The 13,145-nt window shown below is 35.0% G+C and overlaps 1 protein-coding gene across 1 annotated transcript in view; it reads right to left on the bottom strand.

The window, feature by feature from the left end:
- The window catches only part of LOC149800589 (arrestin domain-containing protein 17-like), a 112,879-nt gene extending 100,078 nt beyond the window's left edge, over window positions 1-12,801 (bottom strand). Inside the window, 1 exon segment of the mRNA XM_089954547.1 lies at window positions 12,401-12,801. Within this exon segment, the coding sequence (XP_089810673.1) occupies window positions 12,401-12,515 (115 nt within the window). The 5' untranslated portion in view covers window positions 12,516-12,801.
- Between the last annotated feature and the right edge of the window lie 344 nt (window positions 12,802-13,145).

Genomic DNA, 13,145 nt, shown 5'->3' with positions numbered 1-13,145 from the left:
TCATAATGTGCCATAAAATTGATTTCATCAGCTTATAATATTCTCAAGTATTCAACATTGTCAGCTTCATTGCTGTAATCAGGTTGGTGAGCTTTTAATAATTCAAAAGATGTAGGCTACCTTGGTGTGCTATATTATGATCTTATGAGCCATTGTCGAATATGTATTTCGTATTTTCTTTGATTTATCCCCCGTTACAAAGGGATAGGTATTTAACATTGTTACAGTACATCCAGACAATAGCTTTTGCGTCTGGAAATCAACGTTGAACCTGAAAACATATTCAGCTAACTCCCGAGTCCTCTGATACATTAAATGCCTGTTGTTTATTCAACAACCTGTAGTTTTTGCCCGTAATGCCGGTTTTAGTAAATTCTGCCAAATCTCACATCATACTTTTGTCCACACCTGTTCACAGAGTCAAAATTGTTAAATTTTAAACTATCATTATAAAGCAAATGTGGTATTGCTTTTTTCGCTTGAATGTGAAAAAGTCAGCTTCAGTATGATTATTGCTTAATGCCCTAAATGCGTTGCTAAGATGAGAAAACTAGTTTGTTGTGCTGGACAGTACAATAGTAGGCTCCTGCAGGAATCTGTTGTCTGGTATACACACATACATACATACATACATACATACACACATACACACACATACATAGATACATACATACGTACACACACATACATACATACATACATACATACATACATACATACATACATCCAAACACACACACACATCCATCCATCCATCCATCCATCCATACATACACACACATACACATCCATCCATCCATCCATCCATACATACATACACACACATACACATCCATCCATCCATCCATCCATACATATAAATTCTATAGTCTATAGCTTCTCGCTAAACCTATGTAAATCCATAAATTTAAGTCTAAAAAATATTGTGCGATGGCTTTCCTTTTAAATTTACAATGAGCTACTATTTATTGTCATTTTAATCTCGCTGAATGTACACAATATTACATTTCTGGTGTGTTTTTAATAGTTTTCTCCATAATCAGTTTTTCTCTAATATATTTGTAACGTTTTTCATCATAATGTATGTCTAAATAGTGATTATACCGTTTTTTTGTTGTTTAATTATATGCCAAAGTAAAGTTCGTAAAAACCATCAAATCTTCCAAATCTGTATATCTAAAAACTTAAAATAGTGTCCGGGGTTTAGCGTCATTCATGTTACGTATAAAACTCCTTCTATATCACTTCTGTGGTATTTTTTCTAACTGAAGGTTTTATAGATGTGTTTAAATTGTACATGATAAGGCAAAATCAAATTATATGTTTGGTTCAGGTTACTCGATAGACCCTAGTGTTTAACCTTCGACCGTAACGTTTTTTTTTTTTGTTTTTTTTGGGTACAAAATTTCGCTGAGTCGCCAGCCGCGTCTGCAACGATGACTATTAGTACCTATTTAGACCATACCAAAGTATCAATTGGACAACTCGGTTTTATTGGCTCATTTGCTTGTAAAACGGACTTAAATGAAAAACTAACGTATAAGTGGGTAAGAGATACAATTACAAGCAAATATGAAAGCAAAGTAGAACAAGAAAACTTATATGTTGATTGGGAAAGAGCGTGGCGGCACTGGGTCAAACTAGGATCCCTCAAAATGCAAAGCCTCTGCTTCAAATACATGCATGATGCGTGGTTGACAGGAGAGGTAGCAGGGAGACAGCATATGGTCAGAGTACCGCCAAAATGTCCACTGTGTAAAAACGCAATATTCAGTAAAGCATACACAATGGTTCAGTGTGAAACCAGAAAAATCCATAGATTAAAACTAATAGCGGAAATATGCAAAAGGGATAAATATAAAAAGCAAACTATACTTTATCTAGATGGCAATCTCGACAAAAAAGCATTATGCTTAATAGCTAAATATGTAACAGATACCATGAAAGTCTGTGGGCAGGTAATAGTTATAGGGAAATAACTGAGAGCAGGGGATGAAAAGAAGGGGGAGGAGAGGGGGGCACTGGAGTACAGTTCTTTCAGGGCGTGTAACCGGAAGCGGTCCATGGCCTCTATACTCACCCCCACCCCCCGCTTGGAATCTAAGTGCAATCAGTATATTAACCCAAATAAAATATATAAATGCAAATACAGAATGAAGTATATGAATGTAAATGAGGTAGAAATTAGAATCATGTAAATTAATTTTATAAGGAAAATATCTTAAGAAATGGAAAGTTTTGCAAAATCTTTACTTTTTTCCTTTTTACTTTTATTTTGTTCTTTTTTCTCTCCCTCTCGCTCTAAATGGGTTTTAAATACTTACGTAAAAATAGGGAGGGACAGGGATCCCTAATGGCGGAAGTACGAGATGATGATGTCATTGGGCTATGTCACACGTCGCTATGCGAAGTGAACAGGCCTGTGAAAGAGTCTTGGAAAATCACCCCAGGTGGGAAAATTTGTTATACAAAACATAAAAACAAAATTATCGTATATCCTTCTTGTCTGTCTCTTTTTCCTCCCTTTGTACAGCTCCCGTACTGTACAACTATCCCCACTTAGTGGGAAGTAAATACTTTTGGATTCTTTGGCAATATCATCATAAATGAATAGAGGCGGCCTAACTCGAGCGGGGAGAAATAGTGAATAAAGAAAGCGTGGACTCCAACTCAAGCCCAGCCGACCTAATCTATATAAATCAATTATGCGAAGAACGACACAGATTATCGCACACATAAAACAATAGGAATTTTTTGTTATATCAAAAGATCAGTTTTACTCCGTTACTTCGCCAAAATTCAAAACTTAAATAAATAAATTATTAATAAAGTAAAAAAAGATCCAACTCCAAGTGGATCGTAAGATAACTGGGCAAGATTTGGAATAACTGGCTATCCCTAAACAGAAACTATATATAGCATACATACAATATAGCAAATACATACATATAGCACACATGGGATGTAGGCGACCTCTAGCCAAGGTCAACTAGAAAACCAGGGATGAGATTTCGAGTTAGGTGATAGAAACGAACTCGGAAGAACTACCCTGTAGATAACACTAGGGATTTAAATAAACACACCGTCAAAAATTTAATCTAAATAAATGTTTGATCGGAATTCTATTTAAAAAAAAAACAACATATCTGAGGGAAAACAACTACACATAAAACACATTTGATTTTTTTGGATAAGTAAGGGGCGGGCATCTGTCTGGTGCCCCAAAAAGTAAAACGGACATAAGCAGCGGTGAACAATAAACTGCATGGCGTGTGTCCATTCATACTCTACTCGGTCTGAATTCTAATACCTGCCGTCACAGCAATGGTGGCAATTATTTATTGTCCGTGAATCATGGTTGGACATTCATGGACCTGTTTCAGTCAAATTACCCAGTCATCAATCTGAAAGAAACCGAATGCTCTGTTCGGTTTCGCCGATAGGAGCAGACAATGACGGATTCCAGGTTAGAAATATCTCTAGTATAAATCAAGTTTGACACACAAGTAGATGATATTAGGCAAGCTAAATTCAGCATGCCGATTTTATATGAAACACATAAACTGATTATGCTCTAAGAAATCAATACAAAACAGTTTACCAATCTGTTTTGATTGCAAAATCCTTAGAAAAGCTCTCATTAATCAAAGACCTTTTGGAAAACAAAACAAATAATGTACATTTTATACACTCGTCGTGGACTGTATACAGTATGGGGACGTACATTAATTATGTCAACAATTTTTAGGCAATTTCCCCCCTCCCCCCCCCCCTTGTCAACAACTGTCAAACTTTCAGTGACCCCCCCAATAAAATTTTACCTCCCCCCCCACAAACTAACAATATTTTATACGGCTGGCTTTTATGCTAAAAATAGAATTATGGAAATTAAAAGGTCTACAAATAAATTTTAATACATTATTTTTTACTTGTTTAAACAGATTTCAAATTGACTATAACACTTTGAATTCATAAAAAAGTCGAGAGTTTGTATTCTAGCTTCTATCATCTTCCCATGGGGAAGCCAAATGTTTCTCAATTGTTATAATGGGCATAGTGGCTGATTCATTAATTTCTTGTGGAACCGATACACCCGACAAGTCAGCATCATCTTCATCTAACCATTCTGTGCTTAACATCTCTCCATGAGCAATAATTGCCATCAGCTCTCTCTGTCTTTTGACAGCCACTCGTATTGGCCGAATTCTTTGCGGTTGAGGAGCATGTGGTAATTGCCTAGGCCCAAGATCGCGTTGTCGGTGCTGTTGAACATGCTTCTTCAACATGACTTGTGAAGCAACATAGAGGTGACAGATTTTGCAGATCCGTTCAAGCAACGACAACTGAATGGAAGGACAATATAGATCATATGGAAGAATTTTGAATGCCTTTACCGATCGAGGTAGCATGTTATCAACTTTCAGAGACTGATTGAAGAAAAGAGATGGAAATCTGTGCAAGTCGCTCTCAGATGCACCTAGTGCTTTAAGGCCTGTCTACAGTCCACAATCTACATTGAATAAAAACAAAATATGATGATGCAAGACTATGACTTCCTTGGCAAGAGCTCAACCGGTTTAGGATTAAACTGGTGGGCTGTTGACGGGCGAGCGAGTGTGTGCCATACCAACGCACCGACTAATTTCCTATTTTTTGATTTATTAAATTTATTGTAAAAAAAAAAATTGTTGACGTCAATTTATCTTGAACTCCCCCCTCCCCCATGACAACAATTGTCAAACTTCTTAAAACCCCCTCCCCTCATTTTGTTGACATAATTAATGGACGACCCCTATGTCCTCACATTGTCTGTCCGTAAACTTTTTCTGTCACCTCCTCCTAGACAACAAATGCATTCTCCACCAAACTTGGTTCGCATGTTAACCACAAAGTGGAGGTATGCATATGGCAAAGGTATTCCGCTCCCAACTAATTTTGCAAGAGGTACGGTTTTGTACTAAAATATGAATATGAAGGTATCATTAAGTGTCTCCTACTCCTTCTAGACAACATTATATGTTATACTGATCAAACTTGTCATGTGTGTGGCAAGGAGATTTTAGTCGGATTCATTTTGTAAGAGTTAGTCATTTTTTTTTATTGTATTTAGACTATATGGATATAGTTTTGTGTTGTCTTATTCTCCTAGATGACTAATGCTATCTCGATAGAACTTAGTATACCACCATGAATGTTCTGTATCACCTATTTTTTTAAATGTTGTCTTTAGTGATTCCTTTTGTAAAACAATATCTTCAAACTTAGCTATTTTATGAAGTTCAGCTTCAAAAAGTGGTATATACTCCACTCCAGTTCTTATTTAGAAGTCAACAGCACTGCATGTTTTCATTATAACATGTATAGAAGATAATATATTGCCCCATTAGGCGGCTTTCTTCTTATTCAATGACAGATATAGTATTGTTTTTCCATGTTAAATATGTACATTAAAACAAACTGCCAGCAAATTAAAACATACAAAACAGATAATGGTGTTGTTTGTTAGTTGTCACCATAAACTCCAGTGGTCCAAATCCACTTGAGCCTGTTTGTTTGCAGGAGGTTCATGGTTCTACACTTGAAAATGGACTGAAGTGCACCTGGGGTCTTCTTCCCTCAACAGAACGTGCTACTGAGGGTACATAAGTACATAAAGATGGTTCTTAAGGCGGAACGTTTACTCGCGGTGAACCTTAATTATAATACACATACCTGCATTCGTGAAAAAAAGGCCTGCCGAGCTACCCTACATTTTTGGTTATGTAAACCTGAACCTGAACCACACATATAATTATTTTTTGCCTAATGTGTTTATACAAGAAAGATGAATAGTTGATTTCGTAGCATCTGTTCATTCTTGGTACAAACGTTGAAAGAAATACATATGCCAGCACTAAAACACCATCATTTATGGCATTTTTTTTATGACTCCATTTTTAATTCAAAATCTGATCGATTAACTTGTAGTCATTCAAACTGTATCTGTAGCTTTTTTTGAGGATTTGCAATCAGCGTACAATGTGTTACTGTTTGCTATTTTCATTTCTCATGTTATCTATTATCCTCCGGCGACTTTGGCTACACTTTCATTTCTTATGTTATCTATTATCCTTCTAGGACTTAGGCTGCATCATATTCGTCGTGTCGCTTTTACATGTGCATTATTATGTTGTGTACCTTTAAGTATTTTGGATATACCTTTTCATGCCTACATTTCACATTTTCGTACATGTTTTAATTCCTTCTTGCTCCAATAAACTCGTGTGACATCTCTTTTACATTCTTAAAAATCTCATGCTCCTTGATACTGATTTTTATGTATTGTGCTTCTTCCGTTTTCTTACATTTAACAAGTACATACGTTTTCAAACTCATCCGTTTTGCATTTAAATTTATATCATCTTTGTGTATGTGATTTTGTTCTTGGTACAGGGATGGATCTCTTTTGTAAAACATGCCTTTGTATCTTCTCCTTTCAGATCCTAAAGTTTATAAACAAGTGGACTACCTAAAATTATTTGCCCGATTTCAAATATTGCCTCGGTAACCTGAAGGTATTCCTTTTGGATCTTTTTTATATTGAAATTCTATATTTTCTAAGAATTTTGTATTTATTTATTTCTTATGTACCAGTTGTCAAAAATTTACAAATGCAATAGACTTGTTCGCACGTACGTACATACATACATACATACATTCATACATACATACATACGTGCGTAAGTACGTATGTTCCTACATACATACATACCAAAATATTGTGGTTCCGTTAAATCACTGATCCTCTTATAAACATTTGAGCAAACGTAATTTTAAATAATCGCTTATTTGCATATTTCATATATTTGCATAAAATGTTCATGCACAAAAGCCCATTTCTTAAAATGTGTCCACTGTTTTCATATTCCTGAAATGATTGCATAGCTAAATTCAATACACGTGTTGCTGCTATGCAAGTAAAACACTTGGAGTGACTGCCCTCTATGCCGTCTAGGAAAACATTTTCACCAATGGTCTCTTATGGTGTTATGTACTGATTCTCTATGTGTATAAGTAATACACCATCATGTTATAAAGAGAGTGTTTGCTTGCACTTCAAAGTTTAAATATACAGAGCTGTTGGAATGACAATAATGTATGCCATACAAATCTGCACCGCTACATTTAGTTTCTTCGCCATCCGATTTTGTATGTTTGTATTGCATAATTTAACGGATTTAAATGAGCTGAAACTCAGTCATATCCGTCACTTTATTTAGGTTCAGTTTAGGTTATGTATTACAAGTCGGTTACCAAATTCCATATTCCTTAAAAGGATGAATTTTATTCTTAAGTATAAGTCTGTCCAGATTTATATCCTTAGCCCTGTTAGTTGCATGTTAGTGTATGCTGACAACCGGAATGTATTGTACATATTTTCCACTGTTACACATCTATCCAAACATTTGAACTGATTAAACTTTGTTCATCAGTAGGTAAATAAGATATAATGCATAACAATAATGAAAGGATGCAATGATTTGCCAATTTATTTCATTAGATTCATTAAAACATAAATTCCGGAAGTTTGCAAACTCTAACCACTAGTTCATTTATTTGTTTAACTAACATAAATAGATCCTCTAGAGGCTTGATAGCAAATTGGTTTTTCCAGTTCTAGTTCAACTAGTAATTAGATACAAGAATATCTTTTACTTTTTCTCGTATCACAATTTTCTGCGACCTAGCAAATGTGTAACATATGTATTAAACTGACAACCGAAGGAGCTTCATATATCGCTGGAGGAAAATAATCAATTTTCACCGGTTCATATAGGTTATTGCCCACTGTTTAAAAGGCAAAACAATGTTGATCCTTGTTTCCCGCCATCTAGTTATACACCTATAAGTTAAATGGGCTGTTTTCACGGAATCTTGATCTGGTGTGAAAACTAAACCATTAATGCTCTCCAAAATAGTCAATGATATGCCAGATAGTGCACCGTTACGTTTCTGGAGATCCTTAGGAAGAACTCTCCGAAGTCCAAAAGCAACATTTGCGATCGGCATCAATAGCTTAGATATTCTATCTTAATTTTTTAAAAACTTTTTTAAAATGTATCATTATATTTAGGTAGGAAAGAAGAAAACCCCATTAAAGGTCTTCGAAGGAAACTTTGCAGAACTGTGGATGAGATTACCACCATGGATGTTTAATTTTGCATTCGATATTGGTTCATTGATTCTAAAACGAATTGATGAATAAGAAATCTACACATTCGTTTTGTTTCCAAAACGACGGAAAAATATAAACGCATCAAAAATATAATATCTAGTGTGACTAACACAAATCATGACCGAGTCGATGGATATTTACTCTGCTTCGTACCCAAGTAGAATGACGTTTTGTACCCAGACATCTTATATGCATGTGTACACAGAGACGCTTACTCTTATTGTGGTATAAAGAATTCGACTACACATATTTTAAAGCTGTCATTTTATTAAATAACAATATCCGGTTGCTAAAATACTTTAAACTGTTCATTGCACGTTTCATTATTCAGAAGCTGGCAGAAGTCGAAAACTATGTATTCATAGGATTCTATTATCTACTGTATATAAATGAATTATATAGTACAGTTATTCCAGGCAGGAAAACAATTTGAATTGTGAATTGAAACCAACGTGGCGAGAACGCAACTACAGTAATGGACTGTCTTATTAGTGAGTTTTAAACAAATATCTAAACTACATCAACTAATGTGCTCGCCATCGCAAATACTCACGTTCGGTCCCTCACATCTCCACCCTAGTCGTTACCATTACTTACATGTCACTAATTACAAGAAAAGGGCCGTAATGACAGCCGACAAAGGGGTCATAATGCAAAATGAATCACATATGTGGCATACCTTACTGCTGTGACTGTATGTGAAGTTTTGACAGAAAATATTTGAAAATGTTAATGTAATTGACATTTTTGTAATTTAACCTTTGATACAACCCATAGTCCTTAGAGTCCAGGATGATATTCATCTATTGCAATGGTCACTACAGTGCATGATAACGACAAAGGTTTGCGAATTCAAATCCTCGGTTTAATAGGAAATGTCGAAATGGAAAGTGTGGTACAGTAGTCTATGTAAAATAGTGCGGGGATAATAACATAAAAGAAACGGAAGTTTAACAAACATAATTGGACTTTTATGCAAACAAAATGAGATGCTGCGTAGGATAAAACGGAAAATTACCAGTCACTCAGTACCCATTTCCGGAGCCTGAGAAGGCAAACGTGATCACCCACTAAAGCAGGCGTCGATAAAGACGACATTATAAGAAAAGGACAGTAACGACAGTTCAAAGTGATTTCTTTTGAAATCCATCTGACTGCTTTTGCTTCCAATCAATAAGAACAACAACGTCTTAAACGAGGCTCTGAGAGCTTGACATGTGTTATGTGTCTTAATCCGAGCTGACAGAGATTCGTTTTTTGGAGATAAACCAATTCCTTTTCGACTCCTGATTCGCATAAAAATCTAATTGGGAATTAGATACCCCTTAATCCTGTCAAGAGCAGCTTGTAACCATGGATATGTCAGAAACAAATAATATGCGTACCTAAGTTGTACAAATCAATGACTTCTTTTCCCTCATCGTTGGACATTTAATAAAGTCCACACTCTAAGTACAATGGCATCATACTTGTACAGCTAAGATAACTTTAATTAGCATCGGAACGAAATCGAGGAAATCCTGAATCTTGTTCGACTGTGGATACGTACGTGCAGGTTAAACGGCACCTCAGCACAATCATATCTATTAGTGCCAAGCAAAAGTAAAGTAGCACAACTTTTCCGATTTTATACCCATTCACAATTCGAACCAGTCGGGTAAAAATAAAACCAGTTTACGTGACATTTATCGTAATTACCACATCCAATTAATAACCTTGGCGATTTATAAATTAAAACATAAAATGTATACGTTTAGTGAACACTTAAATACTGCTATACCTTGTTCTGATATATATATATATATATATATATATATATATATATATATATATATATATATATATATATATATATATATCTTAAACATCGGCTTTCTTTATATAATTTTAATGGTCAAATGCCAAGAAAGTCTCGTTTTCGATAAAGCATTAGCAACTTTTGTTTCGTTATTACTTCAATTCGGTGCTACTTCATTTCTGTCTAGTAACCTGCCATCCGCGACCTTAATTGGGGAAAACATTTACTGCAGGGCCCTAGCTGAATTGCGTCGATTCGTTGTTATAATATGCAGTGACAATATACTGAAAAATATGTTTCGGCAACAAAGTTTGTTTAAAAAAAATAATTTTCTTTTAATTATATCTGATGAGCTTTACGGTTTTATATGAGATGTTTCATTACTAAAAATGTTTGCCACTGTTAAAAAAAGAGCCGACATTTATAACAAGGCACATAATTATAATAAGGACAACAATTATAGCAAGGCCTACAATTATATGACGACCTACTCTTATGACAAGACCTACAATTATAGCTTGGCCTACAATTATAACAAGACCTACAATTATAGCAAGGCCTACGCTTATAATAAGGTCTACAATTATGACAAGACCTACAATTATAACAAGGCCTACACTTATATGACGACCTACTCTTATAACAAGACCTACATTTATAACAAGACCTACAATTATAGCAAGACCTACAATTATAGCAAGGCCTACACTTATAATAAGGTCTACAATTATGACAAGACCTACAATTATAACAAGGCCTACACTTTTAACAAGGTCTACAATTATAACAAGACCTACAATTATAGCAAGACCTACAATTATAGCAAGGCCTACACTTATAATAAGGTCTACAATTATGACAAGACCTACAATTATAACAAGGCCTACACTTTTAACAAGGTCTACAATTATAACAAGACCTACAATTATAACAAGGCCTAGAGTTATTGCAAGGCCTACAATTATTACAAGGCCTACAATTATAACAAGGTCTACAGTTACAACAAGGCCTACAATTATAACAAGGTCTACAGTTACAGATTGAAATGTACACAGAAGTATTAATGCTGTGGCGAATGATACAGTGTATCGGTGTGAACATATAAATGTGTACTAAGTATTATTTCAGTGGCGAAAAATACGATATATTGGTGTAAACACAGAAATGTATACTGAAGTAAAATACGGTGGCGACAGATACAGTGTATTGGTGTGAACATAGAAATGTATACACAATTATCAGTACAGTGGCAAAAGATACGGTGTATCGGTGTAAACATAGAATAGATATTGAAGTATAAATACAGCGGCGAAAGATACTGTTTAGCGGTGTGAACATATACATTTATACACAAGTATTGATACATTGTCGAAGGATATGGTGTATCGGTGTAGACATAGAAACATATACTGAAATATAAACACAGCGGTGAAAAAAAAAATGGCTTTGAAAGTATGTCAGGATGTAAAGATCGATTATTGTCGGTAAAGAGAGAGTTATATAAATACATAGATATGAAAGAAAACTGATCCTTTGTGTTGACAGAGATCAAAGGAGTAGTCAAATCATTAGCACAAAAATATATAAAGAAATAAATAATATTCAACAGCACTGGTCTTCCTGTCAATCCTAAAGGAACGATAACAATAACGCAATAGGTTTCAAGGCATTCAAAATGGCGTCATTAGATTAGTGGAAAATTTTCTCGTCCGGTCTTTACTATTTGCCAGAATATTTTGCAATGAACTTTACCACAAATTATGAATGAATGTCTAATAATTCAGTCCATTTTCTAATATGCTAGTATCCATTCTAGAAAAAAGTCATTGAAGTTATTTCCCTTTCTTTTTTATCTCTTTCTTTCCCTTGCTGTATTCTTTCTTTTGTTGGTGACACAACATAACTATCCAAAACCGCTTACATTTTCGTCTTAAATGAAAAGTGGTTGCAATATTCATCCAGTGTTTAATGCATACATATTTAAGTCATTTATCTTTATATCAATACAATTTTAAAGAAAGGAAAAAGAAGAAATAGTCAATCTGACAAACACTTTATATCCTAATTTGGATTAACCTTCCTGTCTTTTTCGTGGATTAGTGTATTTGTGGATAGATTGATGGGGATGTACATAATCGTATGAATATATATTGGTACAAGTGTATACATGGGTTGTAATCGTTATCTATATGTCCGTTCGTTTGTCTCCAGTCATTTTGAGGCATGTACATCAAAATGGCAAATGATACATTTTATGAACCTTTCAATACAACTTTTGATTTTTTAAGATCAGCATTAAAGAGTCCGAAAAAAGGAAAAGTTCAGTGTCTTAGTACAACGCTGTTGAACCATAACCACGCCTTGTAACAATGTTGCCATTTACTTACCTGCTATAATAACGGGTACTGAGATTTGTACAACCAGCGCACCCTTTACTCTCTGACCGGAGAAATAAACTAGGTCCTCTCCCTCCAAATTGAGTTCAATAGATGTCACCGCCATGACGGTTTGCTCCGTCGAACGCAGCAGCTAACACGCGCCATTGGTCTTTATGTTCTGAATCCACGACACTATAGCCAGAGCCATGTTATTGACGATTGCTTGTTGTGTAGCGTTGTTTCAATTTGTGACATTACTGAATGTCACTGAAATTCCCAATACAGCCTTGCTGTAGCTATGACAATGATTCGAATACTCTCATCGGATTTCCATATTTCAGATATTAGTTCAAATAAAACTGATGTTGCCAATTGGTTTCACCTATCACCATTTTGTGCGGCTGCTTAGCTTGACGGCGCTGGGCTGATGTATAGGAGATGTAGAATTATAATATCGATTGAAACATTGTGCTCCTCACCACCTCCCCTTAATGATTCTGAGAACGTGTACTGTTAGCTGTTGTGTCATCGTTATAGTGCAAGATCTATCAAACAACTTTTATTTTAACTCATGATTTTCGATGGGTTTTTTATTGTTGGATATAAGATGTTCCAATATTTTCATGGAAGGATGTCCTTAATTAATAATGACGCCGCAAGAAACCAATTCATTTTCTGTACTATAATCCTGGTTATAAAAAGTCTGTGAATTAACTTTAACTTGAGAGGGTTTAGGTCTTGTGCAAAATGACAC

Source organism: Sinohyriopsis cumingii, chromosome 4 (genome assembly GCF_028554795.1).
Source record: "Sinohyriopsis cumingii isolate HCF-2022 chromosome 4, ASM2855479v2, whole genome shotgun sequence".
Lineage (NCBI taxonomy): Eukaryota > Metazoa > Mollusca > Bivalvia > Unionida > Unionidae > Sinohyriopsis > Sinohyriopsis cumingii.
This window is presented reverse-complemented; position numbering and strand designations above follow the sequence as displayed.